Below are 21,008 nucleotides of genomic sequence, written 5' to 3'. Positions count from 1 at the left end.
GATAACTATAATAATGATGAAGCATAAATCATATCTTTATGTAAAAAAAATATATTATTTCATAATTTTAAACATATGCATATGAACAATCAAACAAATATCCAAAATTAATAATTATTTTTTATTTATCACATGTAAAATGTAATCAAAATGTCATATAAAAAATATCAAAGAAAATTATGATTTATATTTTTAATTTCGCATGGAACTCTTATATTAGTCAACCATATTTAATTAGGTAAGCCTAAGCTATCCAAATTGACCTAATAGTTAAAATACTATTATGTTAAGTCTAATAAAAATTATTTAATTTAAAATAAATCAAATAAATCAATTTTATAATTGAGGACATCAGTCAAAAAATTTTAATTTCTAAAAGTTTTAATTTTTAATCAAGGTCATCTCCTAATAATTCTAATATAATTAGACTTACTTTCTATTGGTCATATTCATAATCAAAATCTAATCATAACTATAATATATATACCTAATTATATAAGACAACAAAATCTAACATTAATCTCTTACAAACAATATATTACAACTAATATAATATTTTACCGTCATCATTGAGATACATAATAATATTATGTCGAGTATTTAAATTTTTATTTATAGTTCCTAATAAAATTTTCTTATATCTTTCTACCTCTCATCCATCTACTAATTATTTCAGGTTTTGCTAATTATAATATTTATAATTATCTTCAACACATGTGGATGTAGATGATTATAACAATAATAATAATAATTTTGAAGTTATAACCTAACTTAGTTGATAAAAACTTTGATAATTTACCATCAAATCTTAAACTTGGATTTTGTCTTTGTCACTCATCCTTTATATATAAAAATATTAAATAACTTTCTCTTATTATACATTCATAAAAGTCGTGCCTAATTATTTATGAATAAAAATATTTATTTTTATTTTTTTAGCAACTCCGTATATTAACCTCGATATTCTCATCTCAAGGATTGGGACTTCTTATGTAAGTCCCATAAGTAATACATTGAGGATCCATACCAATCAATCTTCACATTGTGAATCCAGCTTTAAGACTCCTGTCATTGAGTTGGATTCAGTGAACAAGCAAGTTTTCAAGATCCATTCACAACCATGGAGATCCTTCCAAGTGCTAAATATTGCACCATTGTATCTTATATGATATCTATCAAAATGAGAATCTCAACTCAGCTAATCTGCTTGCAGTGTCAACAATCACAACTGTCACTGTCACAAGAAGCTTGATCAGGAAAATAACCATTCTGTTACCAATTGAAACCATTTTATGCCATGGCATCTTTGGGCACTTGTCCATCACTCTATTTGTTGTTCATGATCAGCTTGCTGCATCCAGAAACATGCTGTTACTGCTATAGATAAATGCTGTAAGTTATTGGTGACAGGAAAAGAGACTTCAGTAAAGAGTAATCACAGGTTACTAAAGTTTGGGCATCACACAAACTCATCAAGGGGTAAACAGCTTCCATATCTTTATGACAGACAACAACAAATGTAGAAAAAGTGTTCAAGAACAGACAGTTTGTCCTAACAACAGCCACTGGTCGCAAAATCTACTGATGGTAGCCGGTGGGCATTTAAACATGAGAACTGCGTAGGATTCCATGAAAATAACCACCAACCATGATGAATGACACGACAGACACAATGCCTGCGGGAAAGATCTTCCCGGACTTCTTGAAGCGAGAACCCATCACTACCAGGAGAGCTGCAGATAAACCTAGATGCAGAGCAATTTAACAAAACAACATTAAAATACCGTCAGTAGAGAAATCAGGACTGACAGCAATAGAGAAATCAAGCTCCAACACAAATAGCAATGTTTTTGGCCTACCTAGACCGAGAGATGATGCAAAAGCTGGTCTAACTGGAAGTAGTGTATACACAAAATACAGTAGCAAGGCTGCTATCCCTCCAACAGCTAATGACTTCTGGCTCCCACTTTTAACATATCCCATGATGCCACCAACTGTGAGAACATAAGCCGAGACCACAAGTTTAACTGATCATTCGAACTTCTATTTCAGGAATATGTTAGCACAATAAACCTAAATAAATGAGAACAAGTCCATATAGTATAACAACTAATAATACAATTTGACACTAGACTAGTGATGGGTTATCATAACTCGAAGAACATCCATAGATCATAGTGTAAAGCACCTTGTGATAGGCTTTTACAGAACAGAATTGTCAAAGAAATGTCCACTCTGTTGATTCAAAAATCTAATTCGTAATATCTTGACATTCCTAACCACCAAAAATCAATTGTCCAGGAGAGTAACTGCAAAAGATAATTGTCCGTGATATATGTAACTGTTTATATATTTGTGTGAGGACAGTTCATAAAAATGACTTCAGCGATATTGTCCTATTGATGGTCATTTTTTCCAAGCAGTTAGAGGTCAACTATGCCACCAAACCTAGCTTTAAGAGGACAATCATGAAATCCAATATATTTTTCAGATATGATGACAACTGGCACACGCTTGGCTAATATCTGAAATTTGGTGCACTGATAATGATCTTCTACACTTTCTACCAAGGTCTGATCTTCTGACAGAAATTTGTCAGAACTTTCCTTTGTTATCAAACCATCACAGATCTGGGGATTCATTAGTCTTCTATAACAATTCTAATTTCTCAAAATCAACGACTTCAAAACAAGATGTTATACATATACAAGAGAACTTAATCTGCGAAAAAGCTGGATTATTGTAACCTAAACTTGAAGCATTGGGCTATATATGTCTGCTTAATCCTTTTGTTTTTAAGTCCATGATCAGCATACAAAGTACTGGTGAGAGATCAACCATAGTCTATTTTCATTCACATAAATACTGGCACAGCAGTAAAAAACCTCCTTCCACATAAGAAACTAAAAGGTAGATTGTGAGAACAAGGATAAGGTCCCTCAGAACTATAGCACTAGTACTAAGAATATTTCTATTTAAAACATAGAGATCAACATTGCTTTAAACTATTATAGAAAGAGCATCAGTGGATATTTGACAAAGAGTCATATATTTTAGAAGGCTTAGAAGTGCAGTTTCTACTAAGGAACTGCTATTGCATGAAAGGATCACCAGTGCAAGTAATAAATACTAAACCATCAAGGACATTTGATCAGCATTTTGGCATTCTATTTATTTAGTATTTTACTAACAACAGAGTCATTCTCCAAAATTAACACTATATGAGATTCTGGCCAAAACTAAATTCAAACACCAGTATTGATGTAGATGCTAGAGAACTGCCATCAAGTAAATGACTAATCCCTTAAAAAAAAATTAAATTGAAGGCGCTACTATACATGTAAGCATCTATCCTTAAATTATTGAAGCTACAAATCACAATAATGAATTTCATAAGCACTCAATCTACGTAGTATGTATAAATAATTTATTACCCCATGTTACGAGCAATGACTTACAGAAAGAGACAACAAATGACTTTATGAAAGCATATATCATTATAAATTTATTGAAGGTTTATCATTTTAGAAATATCAGCAAGTTACCTCTTTATTTTTTGGTCTCGAAGTTGTGGTTACAACTTTCAATTTATATTAGATGGTAAGCCCATGAGACAATTTCTTTTGGTTAATATACAAACTACAAAACACAGTTCGTCTTACAGGTCCGTATCGTTATATCAACCAGCCATCGGTATGATACGTATCGAGCCGTATCAAGTCATACTAAGCGTACTGACGTAGTATACATGGGGGAATACCGATATATCGCCCATCCGGTCTCCTGTCGGACCGGTATGTACCACCCATACCGAGTAGTACGTCATAGTATAGCGAAGCTTACTACAATACATACATACAATACGAAATAATTATATACATATATACATAAAATAAATCAACAGAGGAAGTTTTCAAAACATAAAGGCATTGCTTATTAGCGAAAGTTTATATCACCAATGACGTCAAGATGTGCGTCATCATTTTAGTGAGACATTAGCTTGCCTTCATCTATAAACAGAATGTCATTACTCTAATTTAATAAGAATATATCCTACTATGATTCTCTAATTCTATCAAAACTTGAGATTGAGGCACAATACAGGTTCTCATCTCATTGAACTTCTAATTAACTTATATGCTACATTCAATAGGATTTTCAATATGAAGCTCACTTAGAAACAGGATATGCTAGAGTTCAATTTGGTAAAAATGTACAGCTACAAACAAAAAAATCTATGAGCACAGAAAAACCTCATTCAAAAATACAAATTTAGGAAAAACAAGATATTTCATTTTCCAATCATAACCTGTACTATTCCAGATCAACTCAACCAAGAGCAAATGTCAGTATTTCTTATTGAATTGCACAAGAATTAGACATCAAATATGTTGAAAGATTACATGAAACGTGTTGTGTGTATCCAATGTTATACCTTAAGAAACATAGACTTACGAAGATGACTGAAGGGAAAGAAAGAATGGTGGGAATGAGGGATCACCTCCGACGAGGGCCGCATAGCCCAGCGTCACCTTCTGCGACATGGACATCCCGCCCTCATGCTCCACCTTCTTCTCCTTATCCGCTCCTCCCTCTTCGCTCTCCCCGGAATCCCCCGCCCCTCCGTTCTTACCATCGTCCCCACCCTCACCACCACCACCTGATCCGCCATCGGACCCCTCGATTCCTCCTCCTGAGCCTCCGTCGTTTTCAATCTCCACCTCGATATCCGGGGACTCGGATTCGTCCGCGAAGAGACGAGTCTCGGGTCGACGAGGGGTCGGACGGGGGAGGGGAGTGACAAGAGCGGCGGATCTGAGCGTGCAAGAAGCGCGCGGCGGATAGTGGGAGGGAAGCTTGGAGGCGAGAGAGGAGGGCCGGCGGAGGAAGAGAGCAGACTGGGAAGCCGGCCAGAGGGCAACAGCGGCGGCGGTGGAGGCGACTGCCATCTCCGGTTTTGCTTTGCACGGCGAACCGGTCGACCTCGGGCCTAAAGGCAGTAATGTTCTCGAGAGACGATGCTTAGCTGTCCAAACCGAGGCAGGAACTACACCTTTTACATCGTCTTCCAGGAAAACATAAGTGGGTCCCACGCTGTAGCCACCAATGCAAGAAAAGGTTTCCCTGTTTGGAGCCTCGTCCGAGCTAAATCGTTTGGAGGATTGGCTGTCCAGCTTCAGACAGATTTGACTAACATGAGCACACATTTTGTGGCAGACAAAGCGGGACGACCTGCGAGTCCGCAAGAGTTCTATAGGAAAGAAAACGTAAACCCTGATTTGCGTCATACAGCTGAGCATCACCGTTGCTCTAGCGATGCATCACCGTACATAAAAAGATCATGGATCAATCTTTGGCTCATCAAAGCAAGTCCAACATCCATCAGATCCTTTGCGTGCTGAAGATATAAAGACATAAAGAGGCTGCAAAACACTGATATATATATATATATATATATATATTTTATTGGTACTTAGATGAGTTAATACCGAGTCAGAGAATCTTATCGTCGTTAAGAAACCCCAAACAATCTATTACGAAAAGGATTGGAGCAAGAAATCTGATGTGAACTACATGAGGATCACGTCTTCGATCCAACCGTGATCGTGGAAACCTCAAGAGTCAAACGCCAACGCGGCGTCCCCGCCCGGGACGACCGCATTCCTCTCTCCACCGAGTCGTCGTCGTTGAATCTACGATCCGTGTCAAGAAAAGGGCGACCCAACTGTTCCAACACCATCTGCACGGAAACAAGCACCTTCGGCTCTTTACTACTGCTACTACGTTCATTCGTCTCCAGTTCTAGCTTTGCTCAAGGAGTCGGAGAGATATCGATCAGCACCGGCGGTGGTTGTCGGAGCCAGCTGATCAGGTGATGGGGGGCGGCCGCGGAGATACGCCCGCCGTGAGTATAAGCAGCAGGGAGATGATAGGGGCTGTCATCTTCCTCTTCGTTGCCATAGTCTTCTTTTTCTTCGTTTACCTCTATGCCAGGCGTCACCTGCGTCGCCCCGATGCGGCCCCCCGCGGCCGCTCCCGGGCGCGCTTCATCTTCGTCGCTGCAGACCTTGGCCTCGGCCCCGACACCGGAGGCGGCCTAGACAGTGCCGCGCTCCGGTCGTTGCCGGTCACCGTATACAGGGCGGCGGACTTCAAGGAGGGCGTCGAGTGCGCCGTCTGCCTCTCCGAGCTGGCCGATGGAGAGGAGGCCCGGATGCTGCCCAGCTGCAGCCATGGGTTCCATCTCGAGTGCATCGACATGTGGCTCCTATCCCACTCCACCTGCCCGCTCTGCCGGACCCCGGTCGGCGTCGAACCTTCCATGAACCCAGATTCCGGCGCTGAATCGACGCAAACTCCACCGCCTGCTACTTCTCCGGTCCTCCCGGCAAACGTCTTGATATGGGGTAGCCAGAATCAGGTGAATGCAGGGAACTCATGCTCACCGGAAGGGCCTTCGAGCTCTTCTGGTGCCCTGGCGATTGAGATACCAAGTAGGCTCGCCGTGGAAGTGACGAAATCGCCGGTTTCAGCTCGGTTCAACTCACGGAGAAGGCTTTGGAGCCAGGGGAAGACGGCAGCTGGTTCTTCTTGTAGCCCAAGAGGAGGCGACATTGAGCAGGGATCGGAATCATCCACAGAGGGGATCGTTCACCCTCCAAAATCTCCGGCCAGCTCGTGAGTACCGTTCATAGAGCTTCAAGTTGAAAGCTTAGAACTGCAGCAAATGTAAGAAGAAATGTCAGATTCATAGATAAATTTTTACTGTTACATATCATCCTCATTACATTAAGGTGATGACGAATTCTTCTCATCTCCAAACAAAGTCAACAGCTAAGTCTCTTTGAATTCTTTTTGTTTTCTTGGGCTAAAATATTAATATATATTTTATGTTTAAGGTATGGGTAATTTATCCAAAAAGAACTCGAGTAATTAACTCTTATTGGATGGGCTCTCATGTTGGGTTTTTACTAATATATATTTTATGTTTAATATATATCTTCACTAATATATTAATATATATTTTATGTTTAATATATCGTCACTCGGTCTCCTCCTCCTTCCTCTTCACCTTTTTCTCCTCTTCTTATTCGTCTTCTTCCACTTCACCTGTCATTCCACCTCCATCTCCTTCTATCTCTATCATTTTCTCCTCCTCCCATTTCCTCTTAGTCTCCTCGACTTCCACTTCTCTCTCTCTCTCTCCATCACCTCCTCCCCCTACTCCTTCGCTCTATCTTTCTCTTTCTCAGCCTCCTCCCCCTTCGTCTCCTCCTCCTCCTCACAGTTTACCTACAAAAATTCATTACACTTAGTTACACTCATGCACATATTATATTAAAAAAAATATTAATTTTGATAAAAAATTATCTTAAAATTATGATAAAACTAAAAATTTTAAGTTATACTAAAAAATATATCGATATATATAACTATTCACTCGAGTTACACTCATTCATAAAATATATTAATTTTTATATAAAATTCTTTTAAATTATCTAAAATAGTTGTTGCACTCAAGTTATACATATCCACATAACATGTTGAGAGACATATTAATTTTTATATTAAATTATCCTAAATTAATTATAAAACTAATCATAGAATCTTATATTTTATATTTTCTATGTTGTCTCAGTTACACTTGAAATTGAACTAAATTAAATTTGATCACCTAATCTATTTTAAAATTAATATTTTTTTTTTGTTTTAAGATGATTTTAAGGTAATTAATTATCAAAAATTTGAGAATTCTACTAGAATATGATTCTAATGATTTTTTTATTTGATGATAAAATAAAAAAATAATAAAAAATAATATATTTTTATAAGTTTTGTGTATAAGTGTAACTTGAATACAACTTAAGTGTTAAAGGATTTTTCTATCTTAAACTATAAGGAAAACGAGATGGAGGAGGATGAGGGGAGGGGGAGATTAGTAGAGAAGTAGATGATAAAAGAGGAGGAAGAGTATGAGTAGGAGAAGAGGGAGGGATGAGAAAACCAAGGGGAAAAAAAAAGGAGAGCTAATGAAAATGAGGAGAAAACTAAGGGGAAGATGAAGCTAACGAAGAGAGAGACGGGATAAGAAGCGAAGAAGGTAATGAAGTTTGAGTGGAACAAGGAAAGAGGCAAAGATAATTCATGAATTAATGGAAGGAGTCTGACTCGACTCAATCCGAGATCAGACTCAAATCGACTTGACCCAAACTAAGACACATCGATCAGATCAAATTGACTTATGAATCAATTGAGCTTAAAATAATTTAATTTAAGAGCATTAATATAATTTTAGGTAAAAAGGGTGTTATTTGATAAAAAAATATTACTATGAATTATTTTGATAAATTATATAAGTTATTGAGAAATTTTTATTTAATTATTAATATGAATTTTTTCATGTAGATGTTAATGACTATAACATACATAAAGGATCTTAATATTTAGAGGGATATAATATTTTATATTAAAAATATATAACCACAAAACAGTATTTTTCATACTTTACAATAAAATATTTATATATAATTTGTATATTTATATGGATATATACTAAATATTAAATTTTCTGATGACATATATACTATTTTCAAACTACTACATATTAGAAAGGAAGAATTAATCATTCAACAGTAACATGCGGATCAAGCAGCACAGATCATAAAGCAAGGAACAACCCAACACGAATCAAAACGATTGCCGCCTTCGTTTCTATACCGTCAATCCAGCTATGTACTTCACTCCGGTCGACGGCAGCCACGAGTTCCCATCTATGAACCGAGCCACCGTGAAGTTAGCAGCCATGGTGGCGTCGCTGAGCGCGTGGTACCCCGGCCACTTCACTCGCCCCCCCAACCCCGACCCTGGCCCGTAGTTCATGTACTCCGCGTAGTACAGCGTGCTCAGGGCAAAGGTGCCGTCCCACTCCAGCCACCCCTCCGGCCGGATGACCGACCCCAGGTACGACTGCATGAAGACGGCCCGGGAGTACGCCTTCCACGGCCGACCGAGGTACGTGGCGGTAGAGTTGGCGGAGCCGTGGAGGTCGGCGTCGGCCGAGACGTTGCAGAACTGCAAGGAGAAGCCGGTGTTCTGGTTGGGATCCTTGCGGCCCTGCGCCGTCACCGAGTTCTTCTGGTCCGGGAGGGCTCGGCGAGGGAAGACCTGGCAGTTCTGGAAGACCGCCGCGGCGTTGCCGAAGATGAAGTCGACGGTGCCGGCGACGCGGCACTCGCGGTAGAATTGCCGGAGGGAGTGGGCGTACAGCGTGTCCTGGTATCCGGAGAAGCCGCAGCGGTAGAAGACGGAGAGGTCGGAATCGGAGCGGAGCGCCACTGCCTGGTGTTTCTGCGGCCCCGCCGTGTTCTCGATCGTTAGTTCCCGAGCTATGAACCCCTTGCCGGCGACAGCTGCACAAAAGAAGAGAACTAGAACTGATAAGCTCGCATTACAGGAGACAAGATAGTGTTTGAGTCGGTGCAGGATTTAGATATAAGTTCGGAAGTTTGATCGAGGGATTCATGCTCGATAAACCAGCACAAGATTTACATCTTCCGAAACAATGCAAATTGCCCGCAGGAACTAAAGAGGTGCAAGTGTGAGTGCAACTCAAAAACAGCGTCGCTTTCCATTTGAGAACAAGCGTGCACATGGATCCCACAGCTTCATTAAAGAACGCTATGGGAGATCGATCGAGATGTTTATGGATCTCTTTAATCACATGGATGCGTGGAGATGAGATTGATTTGATAAGGATCGCAGCATGGCGAGAGGCATGCAACGTTCTACAAGGTCACGTGGTTTTCTCTTTGCCGTATAAGAGAAGGAAGGTTAGGGTATGACTCGAAGACACTGTTGTTAGTGTTGAGGAAGGAAGGATAGGTTTTCTTGGTTTTGGTTTGTACTCACCGAAGGTGGCGCTACGGTAGGTGGTCCAGCCGTCGACGTAGCTACGGCTGCCGGAGATGACGGTCTGGCCCATGCCGTCGCCGACGAGCATCAGGTTCCACTTCTTCTTCTTGATCTCCACGTTCTCCTTGTACACCCCCTTCTTCACGTATATCACGTACCTCCGGGGACTCTCCGCTGGGGCCGCTGCCACGGCTGCCTCCACGGTCGTGTAGTTCCCGCTCCCGTCCTGCGCCACCACCGCGTTCGCCACCGCCGCCGGTTGGGCCTGCAGCAGCTTCCGGTCCCCCGCCGAGACCCACTCCGGGAAGCCCATCAGCCTCCTACGCCCGCCCTTTTCGCCTGCATTTTCGACCGCCGCGGCGGCGATCTCGCGGAGTCCGTCGGCGACGAGGGAGTTGACTTTGTCGAGGCCCTTGGCGATGAGGGACTCGACGAAGCCGCCGGTCCCGCCGAGGCCATCCTTGCAGGTGTCCTGGTTCCCAAGGGCGGCGCTCATCCAGGTGTGGAGGTCGGAGAGGCGGTTTCCGCCGGTGCCCTCGGTGGAGGCATTGTTGGACTGTGAATCGGACAGGGTCCAGGTGAGCTCGTCGGAGGAGAGGTCAAGGAGCTCGATGCAGTCGCTGACGGCGGAGGAGACGCGAAGATCGCAGTCGAGAGAGCCGGAGAAGGTGGACACGAGCGACATGACCTTCTTGATCTCATCGAGGGTGGAATGCAGGGTGGAGAGGAAGGAGGTCGAGGGGACAAAAGAGCTCCCCGCCGGCGAGCCCCGGCGGGGGGTCTTAGACCTCGGGCAATGTGACTGTAAGGAGGCCGCAGTGTTGTTCAAGGAGAGACACACCGGTGCTGAAAGCAGAAGGAAGAAAATGAGAACCCCATTGGCGGATGGGGAAGAAGCCATGCGCTCAGTATTGTTGCAGAGAGGCGGAGAAAGAGAAGATGAGCTCGCAACTCCATACTGAGAACATATGGTGCTATATAGAGTTAACAGAGTTGCGTGCCAGCTCCACAAAGAGAAAAGGAGAGCGATTTCTTAGCGAGTGGAACAAAGCTGTGGATGGCATGAACTGAGACTAAGATTCAGCTGATTTGGATCAATGTGGAAACTCGGAGTCGAACTCAAATCTTATGAAGTGGATGGGATGGGAAGAATGACCAGAGGAATCAACCTTCTTAACCTTCCCTCCCCTTGTTCTAGTGTTACTGCCGACTGCAATTGTAGAACTTGTCAAAGGATTCTCTTCAAGTCTGTACACTACTCTACTGTAAATTTAGAATCATATGTTTGACTTGGTCAAGCCTAGTATTGATTGGTGCAGATCATGTGGCATCCACTGTTTGCCAAGTACCAGTGCCTGATGTGCCACAGGTATTTGTTTTTGCCAAAGGTAGGGAGGTACAGGCACAATCACCAACATCACAAGGTGGAAAGAGGCTTAGATGAAGCTCTTTTGAGGGTGTTTTATGTATTTAAGTCATGGAAAGAAAGCCTCATGGCATGCACAGAACCAGATTCTGGAACATGAAATGGCCAATAACATGGACTGCCCTCTTGTTCTTTTCCTTTTAGATTCAAAAGAAATGTATGTATCATCTTTAATCTATCATATAAATCTAAGAGCCTTTCCTTAACCCAAGCGTAAGAATGGACTACTACCAAAATGTATCTCCTTGAAGCTTTTGAGTTTGACCAACTCATGACTTGCCATCTTGTGTTAGCCAAGAACAACAACAGAGCTCCCTGAGCTGGTTCTCCACTGCCATAGGACAAGTTTCGATGGTGCAATATGGTAGATACTGAGAGCACATGCAGTCCAGCCGTGTGACTTCATTTGTTTGAATAAAGCCTCGGCGAGAAAGATGATGGAAGCAGCAGTGCATCCACCGGAGTCAATAGCAGGCGTGACCAACTACTGTTCTGCTTGAGTTTGGTGATGCATTCAGCTCTAAACCGGGTGCTCTACCTTGAAGAAATGGTTGTTGCTCAGCAAGGACATCTCTTGCCCAAACCTAACCCTCCATGGTTAGTCTTCGTCAAGATTTTGCAGTCAAAAGATAAATCTAGTGCAAGATGCTTGCATCAATACAAGATCCTTATCTCTCTCTATATATACGTTGTTTCCGTGATCATATATGATTTACAAATATGTCTGTCATTGATCGAAGACAATTTCAAACACCCTAACTGGAATCGAAAAGAAAATTTTAGTTATGATGTGAGGCTGAATAAGTAGTCATAGAAACAATTAATGTCATGGCTGCTGAAGAGGTCTTCAAAGTGAAGGTATTGTTCTACCAATTCACCTACCCACCCTCCTCTCACCGAGATTTCATGGCCACGTTTGTTTGGTAGACACAGCAAATTTGACCAGTGTTTATAAGATGCAGAGTATCAAACAGTAACTTAACTATGTTCATTGATAAACTTGATTTAGATATCTATAGAAACCCGTTCTGTGTCTTGTGTGGGTTGATGTGGCCCTTCCTAAGATCAATCACATGGCAGGTAGATTGTGTGGTTGGTTGATGTGTGCGAAAAGTCTTGGTTTGCTTCTCCCTCTTTAAGAGAAGCGTTGGCTTCAGTTGATGGTTGTTTCTCAGAGGGGAGGAAGGAGCCGTGTAAGCTTCGAGAATGTGCGGAGGAGCGATCATCTCCGACTTCATTCCGGCTGCGAGGTCCTGGCGGCTCGTCTCCGAAGACGTTCTGTGGCCGGATCTCAAGAACGGGTCGAAGAAGAAGAAGAAGAAGAAGAAGGACGGCCGACGGCGGGCCGTGGAGGAGGCGGAGGATGACTTGGACGCCTTGTTCCAGGAGTTCAACGAAGAGTACGGGAGGTCCAAGAACGACGAAGAGGTGGAGCTCGTCGACCACAAGCACTGTGCCTTCCCTCCCAAAGGTTTACCCTGTTCGAGAAAGATGGTTTTTTTGTTTCTTTTTGGCCTTGGTGGACAAATCGAATTTTTACTGCATTTGTTTGGAAAAAAAAGAGGTTTCTAATGCATTTTAATGTTAAAAAACTGATTTTTAGTGTATTTATGTTCTTGCAGAGGCAGATAGGATTTAATGTTGTGCCTTGAGAAATTTCATTATCGGAATGCAGTTTATTGAAGGACAAACATTCTCCACTGTTCTTACTTCTCAGTATTGGTTCTTGGATTTAACATTTTTGTTCTGCAACATGAATAATTGGGAAGTTTTACCCTTTTTATTTATGTTCCTGTGATGGTTGTCCGGATCCTGGATAACAACTCTTTTCAAGAGACAAAAAGGAATTCTTTTTATCTAACTCCATTTCATCTTCTTTTGAGCAGGCTGCTGGTTTGAATTTGTATATGTGCAACTTTATCTTATCACTTCTGTTTCATGTTCAGGGTTTACATTTAATTAGTGTAGTATCTTTTTTGCTCCCCTTTGGAGTAGATCTAGAGTTTGTTCTTCTGCCTATCTTATTATACTTCTCATTATTTTTCTATGGATTTTTCATTGACTAAACTATGCAAATGAAACAAGAATAGTAAGATCAGCACCTTTTTCCCCATAGAGAAGTGCTGATCTTACTGTTCTTATTTCATTTTCATAGTTTACTCAGTGAATTTTATCTTTTGTTTTAGTGTCACTAGTCATTCTCATGTTATTGTTTTCTTGATAGTTCCCTTTTCATTAGTGCTTCTTGTGCATCATTTGGATAATCTAATCTTATATCTTTGGCATGATGAGTTGTTCCTTTGTGAGTCCTTTGTGTCTTTCGTTTGACAAAATCACTTCCTTCGATACAATTTTGTTTAGCTCTTTGCCTATTATAGTAGCAACCTTGTTGGGCTTGAAGAGAATAAGATGCTATATCACATTTAATTTATTTATGTGCTAAATTATTCACTTGAGCTCAATCAGTGCCTTGCTAGATATGAATTATGATATCTCAAAACACGCAAGAAAATCATTTCAAAACTCTTATGTGATATACAATATTTAATTATAAAATTGTTGATCAACGATTTCTTCATAAATCATTATTGCTGCATATGATAATCTAAGGAGTCCACCGTTTCTTATTTGACCTGTGTTAGTTAAATATATAAGCAAAGACTTATTTTGAAAACAGATGCATCAATGAGTGAGAAACTAGGCCATCAATGCGGTAAACCCACGATACTGTGCCCGAGTTGGATGCATTTGCATTTGGTTCATAACTCACGCGCCATAGATAAGGGGCAATCTGTTACTTCTCATCTTACAGTAAGTTTATGAGTCATTTGAAATTGCAGATGGTTTTTTACTTGCATTAGCTTAATGTTTTACTGATAAGGGAGTTGTCAGATCCACCAACAGATCTTTATGGCGTCATGGATATACTTCTCCCTAAGGTTTCCTCTTCCAGAGTAGAGCAGATACAAGTAGGATTCTTGTGGTTGACATCATGTATACATCTAGCCAAGACAAGATTCTCAATTTTTCCATGGTAAAATCTTGACCTCTGTAGCAACCGATATGGGCAAAATTAAAACATTGGTCGGTGCAATAAATTGAATCAAGGTTTGCAGTTTCATCACATCATAGGTGAAGTATTTTCATTGAAAAAGAAAATATCTGCTGCGCTTTAATTCTTTGATTAGTTAATCTTTGTGCTTGAAGTCTTGGATCATGATCTCCTTAGAGATTCTGTCAGCCATGAGCAAGACGAGTAAGACTCTTAATTTAGTTCTTCTGATTGACTTTCTTTTATATGCCATTAGACCTATGTGCAATGTGTGTTTTGTTACTTCTACTGGATTTATGGAAGTTTTACCAGGAGAGGGTACCACGGCACTATAGGAGCTTTGTATGGAAAATTGATTTCAGTCTTCAAAATTTTTGTTCATCCTTTTTCCTGTTCTCAGGTGGGCCAATTAGCTCAAGACCTATTGAATCTGATGGACCTGCAGCTAGATCTCCTAAAAGAAAGAGAAAGAACCAGTATAGGGGAATTCGTCAGCGTCCTTGGGGAAAATGGGCAGCTGAAATTAGAGATCCTCGCAAGGGTGTACGCGTCTGGCTTGGGACGTTCAACACTGCTGAAGAGGCTGCAAGAGCCTATGATGTGGAAGCCCGTAGTATCCGTGGAAAGAAAGCTAAGGTGAACTTCCCTGATGAGGCACCCCCAAGTGCTCAAAAGCACCTTATGAAATCAACTGCATGGGAAGCACCGACATGGAACCCAGAAGATAGTCTCAATTTTAATCACAATTTCAATTATGTGAATGATGATAATCATGATTTTTTCATGACTTTGGATTTGTTTGAGGAGAAGGAACCCATCAAACACTCCAAGAATATGAACTCCTTCACTGAGATAGAACCAGCTCCACCTTCTGAGGAACCCAGGACAAGAAATGTGAATACATTCTCTGATCATGGAAGCCCCACTTTTGGTTATTCTGAATATGGTTGGGAACAGGAGGTTAACTATCCAGATATCACAACAATTGTTGATCCAGCGAACCCTGAGGCTGAAAATTTTGTATTGCTCGAAGATGGCGGTCTGACGAAGAAACTGAAGAATAATGCTGGAGAAGCAGTGCCTGCCAAGGAGATTGATGATATCAAACTCTCTAAAGAATTATCTGCTTTTGAGTCATTCATGAAGCTTCTGCAGACACCATATCTGGAGGGCAGCTCCGAGGAGGCAATTGACAGCTTCCTCGATTGTGATGCGACTCAGGGTGAAGATGGTGTGGATCTCTGGAGCTTTGACAACCTGCCACCTATAGCGGAAACCATTTACTGAGGACCAAAGATTATGACAAATGGCCTTCTTCAAATAAATGTAAGCACTCCTGTCTGGAGTTTCAGTTGCTTATATTTGCTGCAATTCTTGTTTGTCTATCAGATGTCTTATTTTTCTTCTCTCTGTTCCAGGTGCCAGTATTGATGGAAGACTTGAACCAATGATGTCCACAATGATTATATTATGAACCTCTGATTTATGCTACTTGCTATACATCTATTTCTAGTTTCTGTTCTCTCTATGTGATGTGTTTATGCTCAGAATTTGGGTCCTTTAAGTTGGTTGTATTAAGTATAGGCTGAAGACTGTTTAAAGACTGCTTTGCCTCTATGTTCTCCTGTTGTTAGTTACTATGCAAGATTCTCTAGACATGTTGGTTCCTCTATTTGATCTTATGCTTTGATTCCTCTTGGTGGCTCTTCTGTGGGGTTGGATTAATACTTTTTGGTTTTAGATGACATGGTCCTGCCTGCTGTAAAGCTGCATGTTTACTGGGTACCTGAGCATTAAAGAAGTATTAACCAAATCAAAGCTAATAGATCTGGTTTGAGCAAAGGACTTGTTCTTTTCTCAAAATCTCCTGATTTCTCTCTGCTCTCTAGAGCTGTTCTTAAGCTTGTACTTTCCTAGTCATTGGAATCATATGATCCTTCAGTTTTATTGAATTAAAACATAGTGAACGACAACTTTTTGTTTTGCTAGAATCAACTTATAATGCATGAATTAGCAAAACTATATTCTCAAAGTATGATGAATAGGTGACATTAATTGGGTTGTATTCTTCCTAGTGGTGGCTGAAATCTGGGAGAGAATGACAGTGGTTATGATTAATGTCCATTAGTTGATGCAAAGTATAGTTTCCAGATTCTAAGCCTACTATCTATGAGGTAAGGAAGAAGAAGAAGAGATCCCAATTCCCAGTGCACGACGTTTAAAGCTGTCCTCAATTATCGGATGCGGATAGAAGTACATATCGGATCCGGCATCCACCCGCATCCGTTAATCCGCCCCGATCTCTTCTTTAAACGCAAACCCCGCCCTTTTTTCTCGCCGTCTTCGGTTTCTCTAGGGCACACGAGGTTCCCCAATCTCCGGGAGGGAGGCGGCAAACGGTGGTCGATTCTTTGGCGTTCGATCAGGTAAAGGTTCCTGTTCTTTATTATCTGAATAATTTAATGCGAAAAATGTGGATTTGGATGATGGCGGAGGCAATAAAGATGCGATTTTTGTGTGTGGAATCTGCGTCCAGGTCTGTGTCGTCGTGTTTGGATGGCGAATTCTGCCAAAAGAGTAGACTTTCAGAATCTTGTTTCGCTAGCCGATGATCTACTTGGGGTTTTGAAGAATAAGAAGGACGGCGATGGGCTGGTGCAATCGTTGGAAGGGGCGATGCTGCTTCAGTCGTCATGTCGGTCTGACGTCGATGAGACTGGGAGGGTATTAGAAGGTCAAACCTTTCTTCACCTCTTCAATCCTTCTTGTTTCCTTGTTCTATCAGATTGCGAAGTGGATGACCAAGCTGTTACTGTGCCTTGTACAGGAACTGGTAGTATGTTTTAGCTAAGTAGATTTGCAAGACCGAGGTCTAAATTTTCACTTTCATATGACCCAATAGAAGACTTCAAGAACCCATTTTATTACCCTGCAATGGTGCTGTGTGTGAAGCCCAAACTGTTCTATTTTAATTTGAAAGAAATGGTTTCGTTATGAACTTTGTATTGGCGAGGAGAAATGAGGAGGGCCTTGTAAGGATCCAAGAGAAATCACTTATCAGCTATTTTATAATTGAACTTGATGGTTAGGGTTCTCAAAAGTTTAAGTTTCTCAGACAATATTCTGGTATCCTTGCAAGGGCCATTCGTTTGATGACATACATTGTTGTATAGCAGACTACGAGAACAAGATAGAAGCATGTAAAGAGAAGATTGCTAAGTCAAAGGAGGAGACAGATTTAGATGCTGAACTTGAACATCTTCAACATGGATTGGATGAGAAATTGCAAGAGGAACATCTGTTACGGCAGGAACTAAGATAAGACCTTTCCTTTCGGTTTTTCTGCATGTTAGAATGTTTTTATCTACTGCACATGCACATTCAAAACTTTTTCTCATTTGCCTTCTCTGTGCTTCAACACAGCTATTAGTGAAGAACTCATTGGTTTTGAACATCAGAGAATTTCCATTGAAGAGCGAATGAAGATGATTAAGAAAAGAGAAAAAGATCTAACAAGGACACAGTAAGTATCCAGATGACCTTTGTATTTTAGCATATCTGTATATTGCTTTTGGATTAAAAAAAAATCGTTTATTGTCTAGCATTGCTGTCAATTATTTATCTGAAGTGGCTTGTTAACATTGAAATTGCAAAATATGCCCCCTTGAACAACTTGTGAAGAAGGAATGTCCATTGGTAGGATCTGCTCATTATTCACACAAATAAAAAGAAGTCATTTTGAAGGTGACTATTAACCATCTTATTAATAGTTTAGCGGTCTCATGCTTGTACAGGTAAGGATTGCTTCTATGATCCTGTAATATTTCAGCTAGCAAGACCATGTATGTCAGGGTTGACCTGCTATAGAGTAAACAATATTGATTTCTCTTCTATATTAAACTTCTTGCACTTATCTATTGGTTGATTAGCAAATGATATTATTATTATTATTACTGTCTTAACTATTGGAGAAGACCAATTGTGTAGTTGAATCCCAAATTATCTTTACCCCATTATACATGTAATCTTTGAGATGTGCTTTTATAAGCTTTTTGTGGGTTGTATACAATCTAATTTGTTATAAGCTACTTCTTTGCATTCAAATTCATAAAGGTGCTTTATGTTGATGAAAATTAATGAGGTCAAAAGCTAGTGTTTCTTCCTGTTTAAACTGTCAGTGGTTCTTTGTGCCTTTTGCACATATATTCAGAAAGGTGACTCACAGAACCTTAGTGATGGACTAATTTCAGGTAGGTAATGATTTCTACTCAAATATGTGGCAAATCAATGTCATTGTATTGAGAGGACTGTGTATATCATGACTCTAGGTCTCAGGTAGTGCTGTGATTTCTTTATCATTGCTTTCTAGGTTCTGTCCCATATCCATTCAACCTTGTCCAAGGATGGTGAGTTCTGTAGGGTTAGATATGGCTAAATGAACTTTTCTTAGATGTATCTCTTTTCAAGATCTAGTCTTCTAGATAGTATAGCAGGAAATTGTATGTAGGACAATGCTACCATGATGATAACTAGTAGAAAGTTTTCAAGTTGACTTTATATTTGATAAGTCAAGATGTTTTATGGAAGTGACAAGGATTCTGGATAAGGAAAGGGCATACTGACAACCTGTTGTACAAACAAACCTACAGTGACTGCAAGATTATGTGAACAGTCAAAATCAGTATCCAGATGCACAGAAGGTAATATATTGAGGTTGCTTGGAAGTATAAAGATCTATTAAAATATGAATGTTGAATTTTCAGCTTAAGGATTTAATAAAAAGAGTAATAGTAGAAGGTGAGAGGAACTGGTGAAGGATCTGATCAAAAACTATTACATGATTCTGAAGATGGTCAATAAACAGGAAAGTTCGTAGAAGTCAAAAAAACCTTTGAAATGATAGCGAGAACAATAATGATGCCTTGTGACTGATATGTTTGGAGGATATTGTAAACTGTATCTAAAAGTCTGATAAATTTGTTTTTCTATCTGCAGAAATTTGCTTTCCTTGTGCGCTTCAGTGACAAATATTATCCCAGATTTTGAAGATACAACCAAGATTTCTGGTGGTATCCTTTAAGTTTCATTTTCTATTGGTTTATCTCACCCTTTTTGTCTGTTGAGATAAAGATCTTATTGAGCTTTTAAGGATGCCACTTTGATGATGGCTGAATTATTTCTCCAAAAATTATGTTCATGTTATCCTTAAAAGCAAACAGTGGTGGTAGATAGAAACAAGAAGAAAGCTGAGAAGTTTGAGTTTGAGATGACAGAAGCTCCACTTGATATTTGCAACAAATTATGGAAGATGGCTTAGCTGTGGCCTATGTTGTTGTTTGTTCTAGCTGTTGTACGTTCATTCTTCAAATAATTCACCATGCTGCTATGATGAATGCAAAACCATGTAAAGAAAATATCAAATTATGATGTTCCTGCAAGTGAACGAGGATTCATTTTGTTCATGAGACTCCTATAATTTCTTTTTAAGCTGGAAATTAATGTATGGTTTTGTGAGGCAAGAATTAGCTAGCTTCAGAAAAGAAAAAACAGATAGGTACTTAACATATCATTTGAATACAGAATCATTAATATCTCACATAAAGGATAAATTTCTTAGAAAAACTCATATTTTTAAGTCCCTAATTTTTAAAATAACAAAAGTATTTTCAATCATTCATTTATCTTTTTTGTTCCCTATTTTTCTTTTTTAAAACTCATTACATTGAAACAACCCATATAATTGAATCAACTCATGTAATTGAATCGGTTTAATTGATTCAGAACTTAGAGAGGTCTAAAATAAATAATAACTAAAAAATTCAATCACAACAATATATGCTTAATATAAATAAAAATGACCTTAAGATTATAAATGTAAATATTATAAAAATAATAAAATTATGATAAAATAATGGCATAATTTTAAACTTTTTAAAGATTGAAATAAATTAAAAAAAATACTCATTTTAAAGTTGTCACGAGAGTTTAACATAATTTTATCTTTTTTGTTCCCTATTTTTCTTTTTTAAAACTCATTACATTGAAACAACCCATATAATTGAATCAACTCATGTAATTGAATCGGTTTAATTGATTCAGAACTTAGAGAGGTCTAAAATAAATAATAACTAAAAAATTCAATCACAACAATATATGCTTAATATAAATAAAAATGACCTTAAGATTATAAATGTAAATATTATAAAAATAATAAAATTATGATAAAATAATGGCATAATTTTAAACTTTTTAAAGATTGAAATAAATTAAAAAAAATACTCATTTTAAAGTTGTCACGAGAGTTTGACATAATTTTATCTTTTTTGTTCCCTATTTTTCTTTTTTAAAACTCATTACATTGAAACAACCCATATAATTGAATCAACTCATGTAATTGAATCGGTTTAATTGATTCAGAACTTAGAGAGGTCTAAAATAAATAATAACTAAAAAATTCAATCACAACAATATATGCTTAATATAAATAAAAATGACCTTAAGATTATAAGTGTAAATATTATAAAAATAATAAAATTATGATAAAATAATGGCATAATTTTAAACTTTTTAAAGATTGAAATAAATTAAAAAAAATACTCATTTTAAAGTTGTCACGAG

At 39.2% G+C, this 21,008-nt stretch overlaps 5 protein-coding genes across 5 annotated transcripts; 3 read left to right on the top strand and 2 right to left on the bottom strand.

Annotated features, from left to right (window-relative positions):
- Positions 1-1,420: 1,420 nt before the first annotated feature.
- LOC103985365 (protein FATTY ACID EXPORT 2, chloroplastic) lies at positions 1,421-5,037 on the bottom strand. Its single transcript, XM_009403035.3, has 3 exons — positions 4,502-5,037; positions 1,860-1,994; positions 1,421-1,745 (listed from the first exon to the last, which is right to left on the bottom strand). Exons 1-3 carry the CDS (start codon positions 4,947-4,949, stop codon positions 1,603-1,605), a joined length of 726 nt encoding a protein of 241 aa, XP_009401310.2. The 5' UTR covers positions 4,950-5,037; the 3' UTR covers positions 1,421-1,602.
- Positions 5,038-5,554: 517 nt separating this feature from the next.
- Positions 5,555-6,849, top strand: LOC103985366 (E3 ubiquitin-protein ligase EL5-like). Its single transcript, XM_065150907.1, has one exon. It carries the CDS (start codon positions 5,876-5,878, stop codon positions 6,680-6,682), a length of 807 nt encoding a protein of 268 aa, XP_065006979.1. The 5' UTR covers positions 5,555-5,875; the 3' UTR covers positions 6,683-6,849.
- Positions 6,850-8,585: 1,736 nt separating this feature from the next.
- On the bottom strand, positions 8,586-10,870 carry LOC135638606 (pectinesterase/pectinesterase inhibitor PPE8B-like). The gene is made up of 2 exons (XM_065151803.1): positions 9,910-10,870; positions 8,586-9,410 (listed from the first exon to the last, which is right to left on the bottom strand). Exons 1-2 carry the CDS (start codon positions 10,811-10,813, stop codon positions 8,713-8,715), a joined length of 1,602 nt encoding a protein of 533 aa, XP_065007875.1. The 5' UTR covers positions 10,814-10,870; the 3' UTR covers positions 8,586-8,712.
- A 1,586-nt stretch (positions 10,871-12,456) lies between these two features.
- Positions 12,457-16,083, top strand: LOC135637595 (ethylene-responsive transcription factor 1-like). Its single transcript, XM_065150220.1, has 3 exons — positions 12,457-12,809; positions 14,791-15,716; positions 15,809-16,083. The coding sequence occupies exons 1-2, from the start codon at positions 12,545-12,547 to the stop codon at positions 15,675-15,677; spliced, it is 1,152 nt and encodes a 383-aa protein (XP_065006292.1). The 5' UTR covers positions 12,457-12,544; the 3' UTR covers positions 15,678-15,716; positions 15,809-16,083.
- A 142-nt stretch (positions 16,084-16,225) lies between these two features.
- Positions 16,226-19,857, top strand: LOC103985369 (kinetochore protein SPC24 homolog). Its single transcript, XM_018826418.2, has 6 exons — positions 16,226-16,816; positions 16,927-17,124; positions 17,567-17,709; positions 17,813-17,913; positions 19,386-19,459; positions 19,610-19,857. The coding sequence occupies exons 2-6, from the start codon at positions 16,947-16,949 to the stop codon at positions 19,705-19,707; spliced, it is 594 nt and encodes a 197-aa protein (XP_018681963.2). The 5' UTR covers positions 16,226-16,816; positions 16,927-16,946; the 3' UTR covers positions 19,708-19,857.
- The last annotated feature ends 1,151 nt before the right edge of the window (positions 19,858-21,008 follow it).

Source organism: Musa acuminata, chromosome BXJ3-5 (assembly GCF_036884655.1).
Source record: "Musa acuminata AAA Group cultivar baxijiao chromosome BXJ3-5, Cavendish_Baxijiao_AAA, whole genome shotgun sequence".
Classification (NCBI taxonomy): Eukaryota; Viridiplantae; Streptophyta; class Magnoliopsida; order Zingiberales; family Musaceae; genus Musa; species Musa acuminata.
The sequence above is the reverse complement of the archived record's forward strand: the minus strand, read 5'-3'. Positions and strand labels throughout refer to the sequence as shown.